The following is a 22539-nucleotide window of genomic DNA, read 5'->3' on the forward strand; positions in this document are numbered from 1 at the left end:
CTTTGGTCCCAAACCCATGATCTCCTGCCTCAGCTCCCACAAGCTAATTCTAGAGGAAATTTTGTTGTTGTTTTCACTCTAAGATTCTATTCTATGACAACACCTTCCAGGCAGGACTAGGCATGAAGGTAGAGGAGGGGAGAGGGGTAGTGTGCCAGGCAGCACTCCAGTCAGAGGATGAGTATGAAGTACTCCTATGGAAGTGAAGCTGAGATAAAGATCACTAGCCAATAGATGCTGGTAGCAAGAGACATGGCCTCAGGCTCAATCCGCCCTTTAGAGGAGCCCCTATCTCTACAGTTGGTACAGGATTAAGGGAGAAAAGGAAGTATTTCTCAGAAGTTTGGCAGTCTTATCAGTGTGCCCAGGCAGCTTTTAAAAACTAGTTTACCATTAGCCACGTGTGACCCTTGGGAGATTTACTTTATCCCACTAAGCCTTGATTTTCTCATCTATGAACTAGGTGTCACTAACACCCAGCTGGGACTGTGTGGAGGATTAAGTTAGGTGATGCATGTAAAATCTACAGCAGGGTTCATGTCATTTCCTAAGACCTCAAGTACTTCTATTGTTGTAGTGAATAAGGCCCCATGCAGTTTCCCAGCAATTGCCCCCAGGCATCTGTTCTTTGCCCAAAGCCACCTCATCACACCTTGCATGCCTTGCCTAAAAGTGATTCTGGGCTGGTAGCATGATAGTTACCCCCCACACACCTTTCCCCCTTCCTCATAGTACACACAGTAAACCTGTTTGATCTAGTATGAAGAAAAAAACAAGTGACTGCTTGAGATGTTTAGTGCTGTTAGTTAACGCCACAGTGTGTCCTGCCCGTGTGAAGCCTGGTGTTGGGAGTCCCTTGTATGTGGAGAATAAGTGCATGGACAGCGTGGGCTCAATGGCCAGCAAACTCAGGTCTGTGCTGAGGAGACAGGTGGTTTCTTTCACAGCATTATCAAAAATCAAATGAGAAAAAATCTTTATTCCGAGGCTGCAGAGATGGCTCAGCTGCTCTTGCATAGGACCTGGGTTTAGTTACCAACACAACATGGCAGCTGACAACTACCTGCAACTCGTTCCAGGGGATCCAGCACCCTCTTCTGACCTCCAAGGGCATTGCATGCATATGGTGCACGTTCATACAAGCAACCCAAACACCCACACCCACAACACAGATACATCTTTTTAAATTCCTGCTTTGTATTAAGGGTTATCTAGGATATGAGAGGCCTTTATTGATTCTGTTGATGAGTGGAAGACTTGCTATGTGCCAGGGGCTCTGGCAGGGCTGGGATGGGTAAGGCCTCCCCTCAGGGAGGGTGCAGTTAATCAGATTCCAGAGATTATGGAGCAAGAAGGGAGCGTAAGAGGGGTATCCTCGGATGGAAGGAGGAGTATATAGGACATGGCAAATAGAGAAAGGCCAAAACATCATATAGGGGGACAGGCTTGGGCTGGGCACCTAGTTTTCCTCAGTTGTCTGAACGAGCTGAACATATTTCAAGCAAAGAGCATCATCAAAGGCCAAAACAGAATGACCAATCAGAGAACAGCTGCCCAGGACGGCGGGAACAGGAGGTCAGATAGGAGCAGCAGAAGATGGCTGGAGGAGGGGCTGAAGCCTAGCAGCAGTCCTTATGCTCTTTGCCCTTGAGAAATGAGGAGCAATTTTCCAGGAAGGATTTTCTAGGAGGAGGAATATGTTAGCTAGTGGGCAGTGAGGTGATGATCAGGTAAGAGGGACCTGGCTATCCGACCCAGGGAGCAGCCATGCCGATGGCAGAGGTGGCACCAGCAAAATCTCTTTGGGTCTTAGGGTGGGACGCAAAGGTATACAATGGGGTGTGAGACTCAACTCCTTTCCCCAAGGGATGTGAAGGTCTTCCTACAGAGCAGGAAGTGGGAGGAGGGTCCTGGGGAAACAACTCAGCAGTTAAGAGCATTATGTGCTCTGAAGACCTGGGTTCAATTCCAGCACCCACATGACACCTCACAACTGCTGTAACTCCAGTTCCAGGAGATCTGACGCTCTCTTCTGGCCTCACAGGCAGGCACAAGAGACCCAAGTGGTACACAGGCATACATGCAGGCAAAACACTCATATGCATAAAATAAAAACAAATTTTAAAAAAGGAAATAAAATTAAGCGGACAAGGTGGTTCCACAGGGGAGGCAGGGGAGGAGTGAGCACAGAATGCAGTCTGGCACTGTGAGCCTACACGGCACTGCCTATTCAAGTTACTGAAAGTAAAAGGTAGCACACAGCACAGACAACCTCGAAATACAGAGTTCCCTATAGGTCTCACAAAGGCTTCAAGTAGAGAAGCAGGGTTGTGTGTGGAGGCTCCTTCCCAGGGACTGAGCTATTGCTGAGGGCCAGGTTCCAGGGGGCTCTGCTTAGCTACAGACCTCAGTCTGGATACTGTCAAGAGCAGACTGAACTCTGAGACTGGGGCAGATCTGTTGAGCTACCCTGTAGCCTGTATTCTTTGGCAGATTTCTGTTTACTTCCCACTCCAGCATGAGAGTGGGCACAGCTGGAGACATAGGCATGGTAACACTGTGATGACTAGCCAGAGCCAGGCCAGGACTCACCTCCTCCAGGAAGGCCTCCTGGAGTCACCGGTCACTCCAGCACCCTCATCCAGGCGCCACCTGTGGTCCCTTGAAGAGGCGGACACCTTTCCTCCTTTTATTTTCTCTGGAGAAAGAGACCTTGGGCTAAACTGAAGCTCTCTGGAGCATCTGCTCTCTGGATCCAGTCTGGCTGTCTAAAGTGTTCTCTCTCTCTGGAACCTGCAGTTCCTCAAGGTTCTAACCACATCCTGAAACGAAATGAGACACCTGTGATTAGACTTGGCAGGAAGCAACTTGTTCTCTGCAGTGTTGGCTCAGCATGCTGGCAACAGGAAGGTAGCCCTTGGGAAACACCAATTTCATGGATGCCACAGGTCTCTGGGGTTGAGGGTTGCTACTCCATGCAGATGCAATGCCTAGAATCATAGTTAGCAAGAGCCAGGAGGTTGCACCCCACAAGCCTGGGGAAAGGAATAGCCCTGGATGTAGTAGGTGGTTAAGTTCAGGGCCCTGCAGGACCCACATCCTGCTGTTCAGGCCTGTGTAGCAGCCTGGCCGTCAGGCCATCAGCAGGTTTGCTCACAGCCCTCCCTTGGACCTGTTGCTCATCAGACTGTCAGAGCCAAGATGCCCCAAGTCCTAGTTGAGGAAGCCTTCCCAGACTGAAGAAATAGGATCGACTCCACTAGACACAGCACAGACTCACTCACTGCTCTAGAAGCAGAGCCCAGTGTCTACCCATTACTGATTCCAAACCGTCATTGCATAAAAAAGTCTTTAAGGCCAGCTTATGGGGGAGGCAGGCTGGAGAGATGGCTCAGCGGTTAAGAGCACTGGCTGCTTTTGCAGAGGCCCCTGGATCTGTCCCAGCACCTACATGAGAGCTCACAACTGCTCAGAACTCCAGTACCAGGGGATCCAGCACCCTCTTCTGGTCTTCAAGGACACCAGACATGCATGCAGTAGACACACATTCAGGTAAAACAGTCATATATATAAAAATAAAAATTAATTTTAAAAAAGGCCAGAATAGGAAACAACAGTTACAATGGCACATGTCTTTAGTCCCAGCACTCAGGAAACAAGGATAGATGGCTCACTAAGAGTTTGAGACCACCCTGGTCTACATAGTGAGTTCCAGGCCAGGGATATACAGTGAGGGACTGCCTAAAAAGAGAAGAGGAGAAACAAAGTGTACCACACGTTGGACTGGGAACATAGTTCAGTGGTAGAGCACTTGTCCAGCAGGTACCATCTCTAGCACTACAAAAACAAACAACAACCTCTCCAAAACTACATTGCATTATTTTATTATATTTTCTTCTCAGTTATTACTTATGGCTACAGAATATACCAAAGTCTCAGAACAGCTCTTAGCTTCAGAGCTATAAATGCTACAGATTTAACAAGGATCTTTGGAAATTTTATTTTTGCTTTTAGTTTATGAATTTTGAATAATCAAAATTTAATATTATTGCATCCTACTTGATAGAAAATAGGACTTAGGCTGGGGAATGTGGCTCATGGGTCAAGTGCTAGTCTGGGACACCTGAGGCCCTCAGCTCCAACCCCAGCACTGTATATTTTGGGAATGGTGACACCTGTAATCTCAGCACTCAGGAGGTGGCAGCAGGAGACTCAGAAGTTCATGGTCACAGGACTTTATAGAGTTTGTAGCCAGCCTGGGCTATGTGAGGACCTGTCTCAAAAAATGAAATGCAATGGGATAAAATAAAAACTAAAAAATGTGTTCTTCAAAATTTCTACTTCTAAATTGAAGGTAAACACATTTAAATGATTAGGTCATTTTCAGGTAATTTTTGTTACTTCACACACTTTATACTGCTGATGTTATCACAAGTGTAAATCTGCTGGGAGACTTTTGAGCCATCCTGCCACACTTACATGAGTTCCAGGTCTAGGAAAATGCCCTTCTTTATAGTCACACATTTAAAACTCAGTGACACGACCTGATCCTACTGCTGGCCTCTTCTGGGAAGTCTTCTCTGATCTAGTGTCATCTTCAGTAAAGTAATATGAAAATTGGGTCATACAAAATTCATAAACTAAAACAGAATTAACCTGTTCCCCTTATTTACCTGTCTCTTTTCCTTCCTTCCTTCCCCAGGACTTCATATGCTCTAGGCAAGGGCATTTTACCACTGAGCCATACCTCCACCTCTGGTCTCATGCCTTTTCTTGTTCCTAATTCTCATCATTCTTATCATGACACAAGCCTGCCTTGTGTCAACGTGTCTGCCCTGCTAGGGACCTGGACTCCTGGACTTCAAGGGCCATGCCATCCATCTCTACCACTTTGTCACTTGCAAAGTCCAAAGTACCAATTGTATGTGGTAGGTGGCCGAGCCTCTTATAAATGGAGTGAGCTAGAGGGGTTAAAGTTTGGAGAGTGGTTTTCTAATGATGCTGACACTTCCCGCAAGAGTTTGAGTTAGGTGACACTCTGTTGTCACACTTAGTTTGCTATCTGAATGTCTATCTGGATATCCAGGAGTCTTGTTTTATAAGTGAGCCTAGCTTGGTTGGATGACTTCAGACACACAGCTAGTAGCTCCCAAGGCAGGTCCTGGTTTTCAGTTCTCAGACGATCTCTTACCTCCCCCATGGAGTTATTACAGAGACTGGGCTCTTCTGTCCCCCCCTTTCACTCCTAAACCCCCCTTACTGCCATTCCCTTCTCTCCAGCTCCCACTCAGTTGTCAAATGCTAAAAGATGCCGAACTAGGAAGTACCAAGTGAGGTCTTGGCTCCTGTGAAAGACAGATGGGTCAGCCACCCAGAACACACCCTTGCTGGCCAGGTGGCCTCTTTGTAATGAAGTTTCTTCTTGTATTCAAATGAACTGCACACCTCAGGGAGGGAGAGTGGAGAGATGACGTGGCCTCCAGGAACAGAGCTGTCAAGCCATCACCACAGGATATTTGCTTAAGTTAATTGGCTCAATTACAAATCTCTTCAAAAGCATTGGGTGGAGCCACTCTAACAAGTACATAGGTATATGCTGGTGGACATCATGGTGAAGGAACAGGCTGTCTTCAAGATCCTGGAGGGGAAGGGCACTACAAGGCTGTCTGGCTAAATGGTGGTCTCTTTCTCTTCATCCTCAATGACATGTTCTCTTCGTCAAGCCCAGTGGCCTCATCTCCCTGTAGTCATACTGTGGGGAGATGACTGAATGAGCCCCAGAGCTTTCCCTCCCCCTCTGGTCCCAGGACAGTGGGAGGTTTCCACTTCCTGTCCCTGAGTTACACCTTCATGGACACGTTGACTCTTCCTGAAGACCGAAACTCCAGTGACCTGGCTCACCCTCTCAGAATGCTGTGGGAAGTTATTTCTGTAGCCAGTCCATCAAAAGGCCTCTCCCCCAGCCCATCTGGGTTCATTTAGGTTTACACAAAATGTTGAACTGAAGTTATCCAAACAGATTTTCTACTGGAAAAAACAAACAAACAAACAAAAAACCAACCACTTTTCTTACCACTGTGTAATGGGATCAGCGTTTGGCATAAAAAGGTGTTTGTTACACCTTTGTTGTCTTACCCTAAACAAAACTCACTGAAAATCAGAACAGGCAGCTAAAAGGAAGTTCAGCAGCACATAGGATTTGTTCCAGGACTCCGGGGATGGAGAGACTCCATGGGGAGGAGCTGGGCCTCTCTAACCTCCCAGGGCTTGAATCGAGTGGCTGGTGGCTGGTGGCAGGTAGGGAAGAGACAAGCTGGGGGTCATGGGACAGCAGTCTGCTCTAGGTTGCAGGAGTTCTACCCAGGAAGGCTGGACACTCCCCTGCCACGGCACTCAGGTCTGCAAGCAGCCAGCTAAGCCCACTGACTTGAGCAGTTCCCCAGCAGCACTGGAATCCAAGTACCTCTAATTCTGGGTCCACTCCAAACTCTGTTATGTTCAATCACTTCCCAGTACCAAGGTTACCAAGCCTTTGCTGATTATTCCCGGCCTCCTGGGGCCCCTCCCCTTATCCCTTCATGCCCTTCCTTTCCACTCAAAACTGTTGTCAAAAACTGTTCTCACCCTGGAGGGCCAGATGTAGTGCCTGCCAGATTCCTTTGCTATGGGCTTCTCCAGTTCATGATCAGCAAAGCCCTCGTCACCTTTCTTTAGACTAAGGCTATTCAACTGTAGTAGAATTGTCCAGCAGTCGGCTTGTTGTCTGCATTTACCTTCCAGCCTAACCAGATACTTTGCGTGGCTGGCTTTCTCTTCCTAAGGTCTTAGCAAAGCAAAACAAAGTAGAGTCTAAACTCTTACTTGTAACTCTTCCCCCTATCCTCCGCCCCAGAAGTCTTCTGAGGCTGGAAAGATGACTCAGCAGCTAAGAGTGCTTATGGCTCCCCCAGAGGACCTGAGTTCAGTTCCCAGCATCCTTATCTGACGCTTCACAATGACCTATAACTCCAGCTCCAGGGGGATCCAATTCCTCTCTGGCATATACATATATGCATAATTAAAATTAAAAACAAATAAAAAGAAGTCTTCCTAGTAGGACATGGTAGCCCAACCCTTGGAAAGCATTGAAAGGAGGACCAAGAGTTCAAGGGGATGGAGAGATGGCTCAGTGTAAGAGCATTTGCTGCTCTTGCAGAGGACACAGTGTTTCACAACCACCTGCGACTCCAGTCCCATGGGATCCAATGTCGTCTTCTGACCTCCATGGGCACCAGGCATGCACATGGTACACATACATAAGTGCAGACAAGAAAGACATTTACACACATAAGATAAAATTTAAAAAAACGTCCAGGGCCACTTTCATTTATATGGAGAATTTGAGGCAACCCCTAGGCTACATGGAACCCTGTCTCTAAAATACAAAAGAAAACAAGGTTTCCTACGTGTGTCACTGCCCCTGGGAGCTGGGTGTGCTTCTTTGTCCCTAACATCACTCATTTGCCTTGCTTTCTCCAGGTGGGACTTTCCCACTAGATTCATGGAGAGTGAAGCAACAAGCCCAGACACCTACATCTCGCTTGCCCTTTCTTTCTCCACCCTTAAGTCCTATTTCCCAAGCTTCTGTATCTAGAATGCTTATTCTGACTGTTTGGTCAGCCTCCTACCTTCAAGGTGTCCATCCCTCTGCACTGAGGTAGGTGTGTGTGTGTGTATGCATGTGCTCAGAGGTATGTGTATATATGTGTGTACGTGCACGCAAGTGTGTATGTATGTGAATGTACGTGTGTGTGTGGGGGGGTGCACATGTATGTATGTTTTGTTTGTTGTAAGGTGCAGAGCTACAGGTAAGAATGGAGTTTCTTCCTGCACATCTCTCCCTAGGACTCAGGATAGGGCTGGGTCCGGTGCTGGAGAACAACCAGGCCCCACAGGGCTCTCAGGTGCCAGTGGGATCATTCTAAAGCCATGTTCTCCCTGGGCTGAACCCATCCTTGTTTACCACACAGGCCTTCACCCAGCACAATTACAGCATTGAGATCCACACAGAGACAGGCACTGCCCTGTACTTGACCTCTTGCTTATTGAAACCCTCACTCTTGTCCCATCTGCCAGAAACGGACATTTGGGGCTTTTCCAAAAGGAGGGTCCAGGATATATGAAGAGCCAAGTTCACCCGAGCTCTGGAATGGCCAAACACCCAGATTCACCAAATACTCAGCTTAACTTCCTGAACTGAAGACATCAGAATATGTCCATCAGACCCAGGGATGTTTAGGACAATGCTATCATCTTTCAATTGCTTTTTCAAGGAAAAAGGGATATTGGCTACAAGGACTCTGCCTGTGGTCCCTTCACTATGCCTCCCAGGCTTGCCTTATACTCCTGGACTCAAGAAATCCTTCTGCCCCATCCTCCTGAGTAGCTGGGATCATAGTGGTAGTGCACACCTTTAATCTTAGCACTTGCAGGGGCAGGGGCAGGTGGATCTCTATGAGTTTGAGGTCAGCCTGGTCTACAGAGTGACTCCAGCCCAGCCAGGGTTATGTAGAGACTAGGTCTGAAAAATAAAATAAAATAAGAAACAAAACCTCACACAAGTTATGTTTTCTGTTTTGTTTGGTTTGGATTTTTGCTTTTTCTTTGAGACAGAATCTCATGTAGTCCGGGTTAGCCTCAAACTCATTATATGGCCAAGGATGACCTTGAATTTTGAATTCTCATGCTTCTACCTCCTACGAGTTACAGGCGTGTCCTATTATACCCAGTTTATGCAATGCTAGAGACTGGACCCAGAGTCTTAGGCACACTAGGCAAACACCCTGCCAACTGAGCTACATGCCCAACTCCTACCTTCTGTTTTACCTCGAAGGAAACTGAAGTTCATGGAGACTAGGCTGACTACCGGCACACAGCTAGGAAAAAGTAGAGGCAATACTGGCACCCAGGCTCCCATCTGTTCAGGGCCATGACACATCTCACATCTGGTTGGTCCTTAGAGCTCCAGCAAATTACTTCCACAGCTCCTCCTCATCTGCTCCCTGCCCAGGAAGTGTTTATGTGATGTGGCCAGGGTCATATAGCTACATCAGTGGGAGCGCTGAGTCAGCCACCTGCTGCCTTCATTGTATCACTGCCTGCCTGGTGAGCAGCTCTCAGGTGAGGATGGAGCTGCCTCTCCACAGCCTGACTTTTGTTCCAGGCACTGGCTACAAGAACTCAGCCTACGGTCAGCTCTAGTGTCAGGGTTTCTCCCAGATGAACTTGAACTATGACAGTTCTGATCTCAGAGGGCACCTGACACCCACGGGGCCTCCCTTTTCCTGGACTCTGCTGTGCTCAGCAGACAGTACCAGTTGTGGGCAGTGATTACTCAGTAGCCAATTTCCTTCAGTTTCACTTGCTCTACACTTCCTTGTGACAGCCCTGTTTTGCTCTTGGGTCCTGGTATCCCGGATAATAGTTCTCTCCTGTCACCTCTGGATTCCTGAAGCACATGGCATCGCTGAGGAAATGGAGCTGGGTAATGTCTGTGATGACGCAGGTTACTCTTGGATAATTTGAATGAAGTAGATTTCAAAACCTTGATCCAGTCATCACATGAATTTGCCTGTCTCATCCTTCTTAGCTTCTCTCTGATGACAGGGGAACAGCTCTCCTGTCGGGAGGGGAGGAGCGCCTATGTAATGCACACACACCTGCGGTTAAATGAACATAACCCTGCAGGCTCTTTGGTGTATCTAGAGTCATTAACCTCAGCCGGTGCCTGCCTTTGTGAGCTCAGGGTGCAACCCGTAAAAGCTCTCCCTGGGACCACTGTGGTGAATTTCTGCTTAAAGCAGGGATTCCCTTTTGAGCTTTCTGGGCAAGCTATCATCAGCAGTGCCCACACAAGCAGTGGTCTGGAGTCTGGGACGACAGGCCCGTGGGTAACAGGAGGGTTCTCCTTGTAGTCACCAGGAGGCATGGAACAAGTGAGGGAGAGAATCAGGAAGTTGGTGACAGTCACAGTCATACACTCCCTACCCAAAACCACAGAACTCTGTTCTTTACTCCTCAAAATCCCCACGCATGGTGGGGTGTGTGTGTGTGTGTCAATCAGGCAAGGTCTCTGAGGGCCCCCCACCAACGAGGCTACTCCTGGTTTGTCCCTTCTGCGCAAGGGTGACATGCAGGAAGGACCCTCTCCGAAGGACTTCCCGCGCTTGAACACATTAGGTGGTCCCAATCTGGGGAGGCGCCCGGTAGGCGCCCGGGAGTGCATTAGGGGAAGGGGGAGTCTGGGCTCCCCGCTCGTCCCTCCCCATTTCTGGACCGCAAAGGCGGAGGGGGTCCCCCCAGGGAGGCGCGAGTTGCCATGGCGGCGCGCAGGGCACAGAGCGAAGTCGGAGGACCTCTGGCCCGGCCCTTTCATTTTACTGCGGGTCGGAGAGGAGGGGTGCGAGGCACCGAGAGGCGGTACTCAGGGCGAGCGCGGGTGGAGAGAGGCCCGGAGGAGCTCAGGGATGCGAGGTCCCAGAACACCGCGGGGTCGCGCGCCCCGCTGCTGCTTACCTATCGTGCCGAGACCGAGCCGCAGCCGCCGAGCCGCTCGCCGGTTTCCCGACGGAGCGGCCGGGAGGGCGGGGCGGGGCGGGTCCTGTAGCGGGTGGCGCCCCGCCCAGCTCGGGCAGGTGCAGCGACTCCGCTCCCAGCCCAGGAAGCTCCGCTGCTCTCTCCAGACCCTGGCCCACACGGTGCAGACTCTGCGGCCACCCCAGGTCACCAGCACCGCATGCCCGGGGCGGCGAGGGTAGCGAGCCACGGCGTGCCTGCCGGGAGCCACGGTGGCTGGTGTGTCCAGAGCCCGAGGCTAGCAGAGGGGCGTGCTGAGCGGGGGCGAGCCTAAAGGCTAGTCCAAATAACTTGTGGATTTATAAATTCCCCTCCTGTTGTAGAATATTATTTAACTAGGCAATGATGTGTTATATTTGTTTATGCTGCAGAATTACATTAACTGTGTAAATGTGTGTTGCTGTAGTTTATGATGCATTTGTTTAATTATGGAAAGATGTGTTTCATCGGTTTCACCCTGCCTGCCTAAGGCACCTGATTGGTGTGGTAGAGAGCTGACTGGTCAATAACTAGGCAGAGAAAGGATAGGTCAAGCTGGCCAGGACAGAGAGAGTAAATAGAAGGAGAAATCTAGGCTCAAAAAAGAAAGGAAGGAGAGAAGGAGGAGAGAATGAGGGACACACCCCGGGCAAGAAGCCAGGCAGGCAGGGAAGCTCTGAAAATCAGATATACAGAAATAAGAAAGGTAATAAGCCCTGAGGCAAAAGGTAAAGAGAAACAGGTTAATTTAAGTTAAAAGAGTTGGCCAGAAATGAGCCTAAGCTAGGCTGAGCATTCAAAATTAATAAGTCTCTGTGTGTCATGATTTGGGAGCTGGTTGGTGGCCCAAAAGAAAAGCCCTGGAACACTTCCCATCTAACTTCTTGTAAACTAGAATAGTTTGTCTGGCTTGTTTACAGGGGTGCTGGGAATCGAACCCTGGTCCTAACCATTGAGCCGCAAGTGCTCTTCACTGCTGAGCCATCTTTCCAGACCCTCGTGTGTGTGTGTGTGTGTGTGTGTGTGTGTGTGTGTGTGTGTGTGTGTGTGTGTGAGTCTCAAGTGGACTAAGCTAGTCTTGAACTCCCTATATAGTATAGTTGAGGATGACCTTGAACTCCTGATCCTTTGGCCTCTACCACCCAAGTTCCGAGATTACAGAAGTGTACCACCATACCCAACTCAGATGCTCTTTTCTGGTAAACACTGGGCTTGTCTTCCCAGCACTGGGGAAGCTAATGCAGGAGGATGGATCTGGGCTTGGAAGTAGCACAATCAAGTCAGCTTGAGCTGAAAAGCCATACTCTGCCACAAAAAATCAAAACAAAAATGAAGATGGAATGCCAGTTCGCTTTCTCTTTTGCTTGATAGTAAAATAATTTTGCATTTTTGAGTCTTTAAGACCTGGGAACAGGGGTTTGACTAAAACCCTGTGGTTGGGTTGAAAGCCAGCAGAACCCAGCCAAAGCTCATATAACTCACTTAGGTACAGTGCCACACTTTCACAGGAGTAGAAAGGGAGGTGTCCCATGTTCTTGGCATAGTCACCCCCACCACCTCTAAGTCCCTCAGGGGCCATTTCCACACACTCCACTGCCCACCCCTCCACACCAAAGATCAGAACTGGGGGTTCAGCCTTTATCCCCTGTGGCTCCTCGTCGGTCAGGGCTCTTGCCCTCTCCCACAGCTCTCCTGCCTGGGATCCCAGCTTTTCCTGCTGCAGATGACGGGACACTGTCCCCAGACTCCCTGCCTAAGTTTGACCTGTCACCTTTGCTCCACTCTGCCTCTCATTTAGCTTTGACTAAGTGATCTTAGTCTTGTCCTGAGGTGAAGGACTTGCACTTCCCCAGGGCATGCTCTTGACCATTGACTCCACCTTGGAGCTTGAAAGAGGCTGTGTTTGGCTTCCCAAGAAACTGCACCAGCCAGAGTTGTGTGTCTCACATTCTGAAGCGGTTTTCAATGAGCTAATTTTTAAAATAAGAATTGATTAGCTACCATTTAATCCCTGAACTTGGGAGGCAGAGGCAGGCACATTTCTGTGAGTCCCAGGCCAGCCTGGCTACAGAGGTCTAGGATAGCCAGAGTTACACAGAGAAATCCTGTCTCAAAAACCCAGTAATAATAATAGATGAAACTGATTAGAATTTATTAATTGTGTAAAAATGGGTTTCATTGACACTTCATACTGTATGTAATATACTTATTGTCTTCAATCTTTTTTTTTTTTTTTTTACAATTTGTATGTGTGTGGAGGTCAGAGGCAACTTTTTCTTTTTGGTTTTTCGAGACAGGGTTTCTCTGTGGCTCTCGAGGCTGTCCTGGAACTAATTCTATAGACCAGGCTGGTCTCGAACTCACAGAGATCCGCCTGCCTCTGCCTCCCAAGTGCTGGGATTAAAGGCGTGAGCCACCAACGCCCGGCCAGAGGGCAACTTTTAAGAGTCAGTTCTCTCCTCCTACCATGTGAGTCCTGGGAATTAAACTCAGGTCATTAGGTTTCTGTATTCACTGTGTCTTACCAGCCCTAATTTTTTTGAGACAGAGATTCTCTGTGTAGCCTTGGCTGTCATGGAATTCACTTTGTAGATAAGGCTGGCTTCAAACTCACAGAGATCTGCCTGTGATCTCTAGCACTGGGATTAAAGGCATGAACCCTCCCCCCATTTTGTTTTTGAGAAAGGGTCAGTCTCCTGTAGCCTAGGTGGTCTCAAATTTGGGACAATCCTCCGGCCTCAGCCTCCCAAGTGCTGTGAATCACCAAGCCTGACTATGATTTTAAATGTGACTTAAGTACTCATAATGACCAGCCGCCTAACTTGGAGGTACATACTCATCCCTAACACACCACGCCCTGAGTTGTTCCCTCCTGGCAGGGGGTTGTTATTGGTTCTCCCCATTGCATCAGGAAGGTTTTGAGCCTCCACAGTACTGAATCTGCCAACCTGACATCCACTGGTGGCAGTCCACAACATAGGGTCACACACCTTTAATCCAAGAAGTTTTGAGGGGGAGGCAGGAGGATCAGGGGTTCAAGGCTACCCTTGGCTAAATAGCAAGTTTGAGACCATCATGGGCTACATGAGACCCACCCTAACTCAAAAAAAAAAAAAAAGTGTGTGGTGGGGGTATCAACATGGCTCAGCATGTAAAAGTGTTGGTGAAGCACACGGGAGGCAGAGGCAGAGGCAGGCAGATCTCTGTAAGTTAGAGGCCAGCCTGGTCTACAGAGTGAACAGGCACCAAAAGAATACAGAGGAACCCTGTCTCGAAAAACAAAACAAAAAGTGCTTGTAACCTCATTCTGATTCCTGAGTTTTGTCCCCAGATCCTACATGATAAGAGAATTGACTCCCCAAAGTTGTCCTCTAATCACCACACAGGCAACCACACTCACACACAAAATTAAAACAAAAGAAATGATTTCCCTTAAATGACAAGTTTATATATGCATGTGTGGTACGGGAAAAACCTGGCCCCAGGACAACCTGCCTTCCCGACCTGCGTTCGGCTCCCGAAAGCATCCGCCATCCACGCATGCTCACAACCATCCCTTCTGTCTTGAGGCTCTTCTGTAGGACGAGCTTGGATTCCCCAGCTGCAAAGATTTGAGATGGCTCCTTCCTAGGAGCCTTCTGAATTTTATTGTTCTCCCTCACAAGCTGGTCTTTGTTGCTCAACCATTTTAGGTTCTAGTTTGGGGTGCTCTGCGTTTCCCTTTTCATGTCAGTGTTTTTCAAGGGGTTTCCCCACCAGAGCGCAGGAAGCTCAGGGAGGAGCTGATCTGTTGAAGCCCGCTGAGACAAGGGCAGCTTTGTGAGCTGATGACATCAGTTCTGCCCCTTATCGGCTCTCTTCCTCCCACTCAGGCCCTGGAGAGAGTCAGCTACTTCTTTCTGGGTGTGACAGACATGGGGGGCAGGGGGAGTCCTGCCCTTCACCAAGAGGGGCTGGCCCGGCTTATCTGGAAACACTTTGTGTGTGGGGGGGGGCACCATGAGCTTGCCAAGGGGTAAAGGGGGAGGCCTGGATCACTATCCCTGACCTCACCAGCAGATGGCTCCTGCAAGTGACAAGTGTGGTCAGTGATGCCCAGGCCAGCCTGGGCTACTGAGTGAGTAAAGGATGAGTGGGTAAACAAAGTGCCACCTGCTTCTTTAGCTCTTTCATTCCTGTGCCCAGGGGAGAAGTAGCCAAAGCAAGAGATGTGTTAGAAATCCAGGCTGCCCAGGCAGTGGTAGCACACACCTTTAATCCCAGCACTGGGGAGGCAGAGGCAGGTGGATCTCTGTGAGTTCGAGACCAGCCTGGTCTACAAGATTCCAGGACAGCCTCCAAAGCCACAGAGAAACCCTGCCTTGAAATCCACCCCTCCAAAAAAAGAAAGAAATCCAGGTTGTTCTAAGTTCTGCCATCGTCACTCAGGATTTCCAATTCACTTGCCTCAGTTTCTTTATCTGTAAAATGGGATTATTACTTCAACCATCGTGTTAATAAGTAAAGTGATCCCTGGAAATGGTGACACATGTTTGTAATCCCAGCGTTCGTTCGGGAGGTGGAAGCGGCACGATTACATGGACTTTGAGGTTAGCTTAGGCTACTGAGTGAGACCATGTCTCACGAGGCCAACTTGGGCTACTGAGTGAAACCCTGTCTCAAAGAGACAAATGATGGGGCTGGTGAGATGTATCAGAGGGTAAGAGCACAAACCCAATGAGCTGAATTTGACCCCGGATGACATACTGGTATAGGCTTGAAATCCCAGCACCTGGGAGGAAGAAGGAAGAAGATTAGACAGTCAGGAGGCTAAAGGTCATTCTTGGCTACAAAGCAAGTTCAAGGCCAGCCTCGGATACAAGGACTTGTCTCAAAACACCACAAACAAACCCTAAAATCTGAAAGCCATGGTGTGTACCTGTAATCCCAGCATTGGGGGTAGGGGTGGAGTGGGGTTGGGGAGCAGGAGGGAGGAGCAGGAGTTCTCTGATATCCTCAGCTACCTACATAACAAGTTCCAGGCTAGACTGGGGTACATGAGACCCTATCTCAAAAACCAAACCAAAAAACAACAACCCCCACCCCCAAACCAAAGCAAAAGTAAGTTTTAAAAACTTGGCAAAGTCTTTACCACAAGCTCTGGTAAACAAGAAACAGATAAACAGTAACATTCTCAAATCTTACAATTTTGTCAGTGGCTTTTTTCTTTTTTCCTTCAATCAAAGATTGTTTTGTTATTATTGTTGTTTTTGAAATAGGGTTTTGTTATGTAGCTCAAGCTGCCCTGGAGCTCTTGTGGGGTATTCACTAGAGACTGTTAGGACATGGGTTTAAGCCAAGAGAAAGTCTATTAGCCAGACAGTGACTACACTGGGTGTTCCAGATCCAGTGTAGCACGGATCTTTTCTCAGAGTGAGCTTTCAAGCACAAACCCATGTCCTGGGCTGACACACTGCAGTTGACAAGAGCAGTTGGCCAGAAGTGGAACTACAGAAATCAAAAGGTAAGGTTAGTACATTTAGAGCTTTTCCCAGAGCTATGGACTTCGATGGATTAGGCCTTTGTTTTAGTTTTGGTGGGTGGCACTGTCTACATGCTGAGTTTTATAGCCTGAATGGTACTTCTACCATGGAGTCAGTTGTGCTAAGGTCTGGGGGCCTGTTACAGAGCTTCATCTTGCCTCTCAAACAGTAGGATTTTACGTGGGCACCACCATGTCTGGCCTCTAAACACTGTTGAAGTCTGCTTGTGCTGGCTTCTATGTTACACAGAGGTACGAAGATAGGCAAGCCTTGGTGGTCTTTTCTAGACCGAGATGTCAATCTGGAGAACCTGATGGATGTAAAAAGAATCATGACTCAGTCTGTAACAAATGAGATACATTAAATGCAAAATCCAAGGGGCAAAATATTGAGTATGAGAGAAATGAGTGTTACCGACTAGACCTTACACAATTCAGGTTGACTTAGAACACGTTATATACCCAAAGATGGCTTTGAACTTCTGATTCTCCTGCCTTTACCTCCCAAGTGCTAGAATTATAGGTAACAACTACCATGTCTTGTGGAAGAATTATATTTTAACTCAATATGCTGAGCTTGGTGCTGCACAATTTAAATCCAAGCACTAGAGGCCAAGGCAGGTGTATCTCTACCAATTCCAGACCAGTCAGGACTACATACTGAGACCCTGTCTCAAAACAAACAAACTGACCCATCAAGATTAATGCAAAAAGCTGGGAAGTGATGGCCCAAGCCTTTAATCTCAGCAGTCAGGAGGCAGAGGCAAGTGGATCTCTTTGGTTCTGGGATAGCCTGGTCTACAGAGTGAGTTCCAGGACAGCCAGGCTACGCAGAGAAACCCTATCTTGAAAAAAACAAACCAAAACAAAGCAAAACAGAACTAGTACAAACATTTTAGATTTTATTATTTTTATTTAATTAATTAATTAACTTGTTTTTTGGTTTGGTTTTGTTTGTTGGTTGGTGAAGGTGGCCATCAGTAGGGGTGATGGCAAGGTGTCTACCAGGATGTCCCTTGGTTTTGTGTCCCATCTGGGCCACACCTCATAGCAATAGAGTTCCTCATTACTCTGGCTTTGCCTCCAGGTCTAAAGTCCAGGCCTGGCCCTTGTTAGCCAACAGAGTCTTCCGGTGCAGACTGAACAGCACCACTTCCTCCGGCAGATGCAGACCTGTAATAGGGGCAGCTGGTACGAGCTAAGCTTGTGCAAGGGCAATCCATACAACCTGTGACAGTCTTAGCTGGAGGGTTCTCATTTCTGGGGGCCTGCAGTGATCTCTGCATGAGGGGAGGCGAAAGACATGGGCTCAGGGGGAATGGAGTTAGATTATATGCCCTTACTGGTTAGTAATGGCTTCAGCTTTTTGTAACTGGGAGACACAAATATATGAGGAGCTATACAAAAGGGATGGATGGGCCTTGGGGCTGCCTGCTGGACAAAGAATTGCTTGTCTGTGGACATTAACTGCTGACTAAGAGTCTGTGGAGCTTGGCTACGTGAGAACAGGGCCAGCCTGGTCAAAAGAGCTTGCTTTTTTCTTCAACTGCCTTTGCTTCTTAGTTCATGTGAAGCTCAGATTGGCAGCGATGGATCTATGATCTTTTGGTCATGGCAACGGGCTTTGGGTTTGCATATTGCGGAGTGAGGTCACTCGGCCTTCCTTGGGATATGTTCTGAGACGAGAAGAAAGAAACTTGCACTTCTCCTTCTCCTCCCATCACCGCTGGTGGAATAACTAGCTGGGAGTCTGGAGGTGGAAAGTTCAGAGTGGTCTTCTCTACAGTAACATGAGGAAGGATAGGCAACCTGAATGTAGCTCCAAGCGAGAAAGCAAGACAGTGAAGGGTGGGAGGACCCAATGACATCTTTTGGCCTCCTAGATGATGGGGATGTCCTTCTGTATGCTGTGAATGTATGTTTCTTTTATTGGTTGATAAATAAATGCTGACTGGCCAGTAGCCAGGCAGAAGGGGACTACAAGACTAGGAGAATTCTGGGAAGAGGAAAGGCAGGGAGTAGCTGCCAGAGAGATGCCATGTAGCCACTGAAGGAATAAGATGCCCGAGCATTATGGGTAAGCCACAGCCTCGTGGAAATACATTGTTTATTAGAAATGGGCTAATAATTAAGAGGGAGGTAACTAATAAGAAGCCTGAGCCATCAACCAAACAGTTTGTAATTAATATAAGCCTCTGTGTGTTTATTTGGGACTGAAGGGCCATCTACAAATGGCGTCCAATGTGAGGCAGGAACCCACAACCCTGAGATTAAGAGTCTCATGCTCTACTGACTGAGATAGCTGAGCATTGGATAAACAGGACACTAATAAGAGTGACTGCAAACCTTGCAAGACAAGGAGGTCCAGTCCTTCAAAATATCCTGCTTAACAGAAATGTCTGTCGGATATGCTGGGCCTCTATGGTTAGCTAGTGGCAAGCTCCATTCTCTGACCTTCAAACAGGCTTTATTTGTACAAGCAAAATTTCACCACACCTGGATCCTACTGTACCTGAAGTCCATTTTTTTTCAAGACAGGGTTTCTCTGTACAGCTTTGGAGCCTGTCCTGGAACTTGCTCTATAGACCATGCTGACCTCAAACTTACAGAGATCTGCCTGACTCTGCCTGCCAAGTGCTGGGATTAAAGGTGTGTATTCTTATTTTTGTTATACTGTATGTGTGTATGTGTATACATACACACATATATATATACACATACATATACATTTATATGTTATTTTTTGTTGTACTGTATATATGTTTCTACTCTTGTTTAGGTACTGTACCTATGTAACTCATTTTAAAATGTAATATAAAGTTCTAGTCCTTGATAGTTACTTAGGATAATAAGGAAAGATAGGTTAGTAGTTAATCATCTATAGCAATCAAACTTAGGTGTGTTTTCAAGGTCAAACAGAGATATATTTTAAATAGATAGATGGTCTTCAAACACCTCAGAGACCTATAGACTATGGCATTTAAAATGTTTTAATAACATAAGGCTTTCATGACAATGAGACATGCCTGCTCCTGGAAGCACCAATTTACTTCAAAAAAGGATGATAGAAATCAAAGAAATTCCATATGGAAATTGCTTTCATTGTGGTAAAGTTAGTCACTGGGCAAAAACCTGCCCTCGCCTCGACTGCTGACAGTATGCTGTCCAAACTAGACAAGCAGGACACAAAGAAAGGCAACTGTCAAACTTTGCCAAGACAAGGTAGGACAGTCCTTCAAATTTTCCTGCTTCACAGAAAAGTCTGTCAGATATTCTAGGCCTGCAAGCTGAAAATAGATGCCCCAACATTACAGAGGAACCTTGGGTGACTATTCAGGCAGCCAGATGTTTCTGTCATTTCTTAGTTTTGGAATTTATTTGCTCTGCATTTCTGTTTACTCATAATATTATATCCTTCTTGGGTCTCTGAAGGGGTTGAAGGCCAAATAGTTATGGTTACAGTTTTCCTTAGTTATGATAGAAAGTAGGTTAGGTATAAAACTTTAGATTCATCAAGAGAGGATAGATAATGGAATATTTTCTCTGACTTTGCCAAATACAAATGGTCTGGACATTGTGAATTTAATTCTTACCTGAAAATTGTTCTTGTTGTATATAGTTTTACTATGTTACAGTTAAAACCTTTCCTTTTTATTTAGACAAAAGGGGGAAATGTTGCAGGAGATTTGTTTTTATTGTCACTCTGAGACCGCCAATGGAGTTAAACCTTGATTTAGAGGGCAGAATTCGCATTCAGCTGGCTGAAATAAGCCAAAGAGTTTTCTGGTGGACCCAGAGGAAGATAGAGAGACACAAAGAGGAATATGGAGGGGTTGGGAAAGATTCATGGGCCTTTTCCATTTGGGAAGGTGGCAAGGAGGGTCAGCTGAACTTTTTCTCTATTGCTCTGAGGATCCATCAGGTTTATACCCTAATATCTGACTCCTGAGCTTTATTTATCAATAAAACAATAAAAGAAGCTGCCATACCTATCTTTGCAAGGCAAACACATACAAACAGAGATATCTCCAGCTTGTCTGCTAACACTGCAAGAGGCTGTTCGGGGTCTGACTACCCCTTCCCATTAGTCCCTCTCAGTCCCTGCTTGTGCTTCTCTCTCTCTCTCTCTTTCTCTCTCATCCTGAGGTCTTTGATCCATTTGGGCTGTTTCTGCACATGGTGAGAGAACTCTGCTTTCAGTTTGCTTTATGTGGATATCCAGTTTTTCCAGCACCATTTGTTTTGAAGTTGACGTTTTTCCAAGTGTGCTTTTTGGTATCTTTGTCAGAATTGGGGGGGCTACAGTAGCATTTTTTTTTACAGTATAATGTGGTATTTTATTTATTCTGTCAATTAAAAACACAAATTGAAAATATTTACAATATTAATTGAACTCAATTTAAGAAATCAACTTCCATGCTTTTACATGTCAATACTGAGTATTAAAAGGACGATCAGTATAATTATGCTCAAAATTATTCACCCCAATCTTGTAACTGTTTGTTGTTAGGACTTTTACATACAGCTCAGTTTTGGGTGTTAAGCTCTGGAGCTTCAAGGAAGAACATTTTGTTTACTTCACTAATGGGAACGTCTCTCAACGCTGGGATGGCGTCTTCCTGGTAGTTCTTCCACTGTTGGTTTTTAGCATAGTTATCTGTGATCGTATGAATGGAGTTGAGTGGAGAGGTACTCATCATATTAATTCCAAATAAGAGGACATAGCCAATTACAACAGCAATAAGGAGGTGGTCAGGCAATGCAACCGCCCAGTATTTTTGAGGCCAATAAGTTAAGCCTAAGGAGTTTAGCCAGGATTCAGGAATGAAAGCCCATACAAGATAAAGTATGAAGCCGAACTGAGAGCTTAAGAAAAGAGCAAAGCCATAAATCGCTCTTTCTGGCAATGGCAAAGGTGAGTTTTCCACCATCTTCCCTGCGGCTTTGGGCAGTCTGGCAGCCCCTCCGCGCTCAGCCCTTTGCGCAGGCGCCGCCCGGATTGCCGCAGTGGCGACAAAATAAAGTTCTACAGTAGCATTTTACCCCTTGGCACTCTGTCCTCTTCCACTGAGTGCCAGTCTGTTTCTGTGCCAGTGTCACACTGTTTCTGTTCCTTTGGCTTTGCAGTAGAACTTGAAGCAAGATGTGACCATACTTATACAGTGTTGGTCCTTTCATTTGGTATTTCTTTATCTGTTTATGGTCTTTGGTGCCTCCATGTACATTTTAGGATTTTTTTTCCTATTTTTTATAAGGATGGCATTGGAATTTTGATGAGAATGCCATTAAATGGTTGAAATTTGTTTATGTTTCTGGCACTTTCAACTAAAAGAATATGATCAAAAATAACAAGAAAGATTATACTAACATTGCTATAGGAAAGTAGGTTAAAAACAAAACAAAAATAAAATCAAGAGAGCTGTGTATGTTCATTCAAACTCAGGCCCAGTAAAGAGGAAACAGACAGTGGCTTCCATTAAAAATGATGCTTAGAAAATGATGCTTCAGGGTCACTCACTGGAGTAGTGTAGAAACATTGTTGGAATGATCTGCTGTCCTTCGAGGCTGTGAACCAAGCAAGTTCCTAGGCAGATCTTAGTGATGGACAGAAAAAAGACTGGGAACCAGTCTTTTCTGTTGTGAGTGGAGATAATCTTCAGGGCATCCGGAGTCTGCCTACCTAAGTTTCTTAGTGTAGGGATCCCTGCAAATGTCATGACCAGCTGTGGAATGACCCAAGATTGTCAATTAGGGAATACAGGTCAGCAAGGTGCAGTTGCCTAGGCTGGTTCAGACTTCCAGTCTGACCTCCAGCAGCTTACTTTTGATATATTTAGGCATAGTACAACTTTGGAAAAAGTTTCCTTGTGACACAAAATTATCACAAAAAGCTCAAGGCATGGCCACATCAAAACTCCTTTGCATAGTGCATGTCTTTTGCAAAGTACTTGTGACCTCTTCCACAAGAATGGGCTCCGGGGCTGGAGAGATGGCTCAGAGGTTAAGTTAAGAGCACTGGCTGCTCTTCCAGAGGACCCGGGTTCGAGTCCCAGCATCCACATGACAGCTCACAACTGTCTTTAATTCCTGTCCCAGGGATCTGATACCCTCACACAGACATACATGTAGGCAAAACACCAATGAACATAAAAACATAAATAAGTAAATTATATCTATTGACTGACAATGCTCAGGATAAGGGTCAAGGAGGAAGGGTCTGGAATGAGCATAATAGTAGACTCTTTTGCAAAGTACTGGCACCTCTTTCTTTTTAAATTTGTTTACTTAATTTAGAAGCAATCTTATTTTATATATCAATCCCAGTTCCCTCTCCCTCCCACCCTCCCATCCTCCCATGCCCCCCCATCAGCACCCCCATCCACTCCCCAGGGAGTGGGGATCATCAAAGTCTGTCACATCATTTT

The 22539-nt window shown here is 46.8% G+C and overlaps 1 protein-coding gene across 1 annotated transcript; it reads right to left on the reverse strand.

Moving 5' to 3' along the window:
- Positions 1-20634: 20634 nt before the first annotated feature.
- Positions 20635-21105, reverse strand: LOC100769454 (phosphatidylinositol N-acetylglucosaminyltransferase subunit P). The gene has a single exon (XM_027396023.2). The coding sequence runs from the start codon at positions 21043-21045 to the stop codon at positions 20641-20643; it is 405 nt and encodes a 134-aa protein (XP_027251824.1). The 5' UTR covers positions 21046-21105; the 3' UTR covers positions 20635-20640.
- Between the last annotated feature and the right edge of the window lie 1434 nt (positions 21106-22539).

Source organism: Cricetulus griseus, chromosome 2 (assembly GCF_003668045.3).
Source record: "Cricetulus griseus strain 17A/GY chromosome 2, alternate assembly CriGri-PICRH-1.0, whole genome shotgun sequence".
In the NCBI taxonomy this organism is placed as follows: Eukaryota; Metazoa; Chordata; class Mammalia; order Rodentia; family Cricetidae; genus Cricetulus; species Cricetulus griseus.

Coding starts and splice junctions, on each gene's coding strand:
- LOC100769454 (XM_027396023.2), bottom strand. CDS start 21,045: ATGGTGGAAAACTCACCTTTGCCATTGCCAGAAAGAGCGATTTATGGC.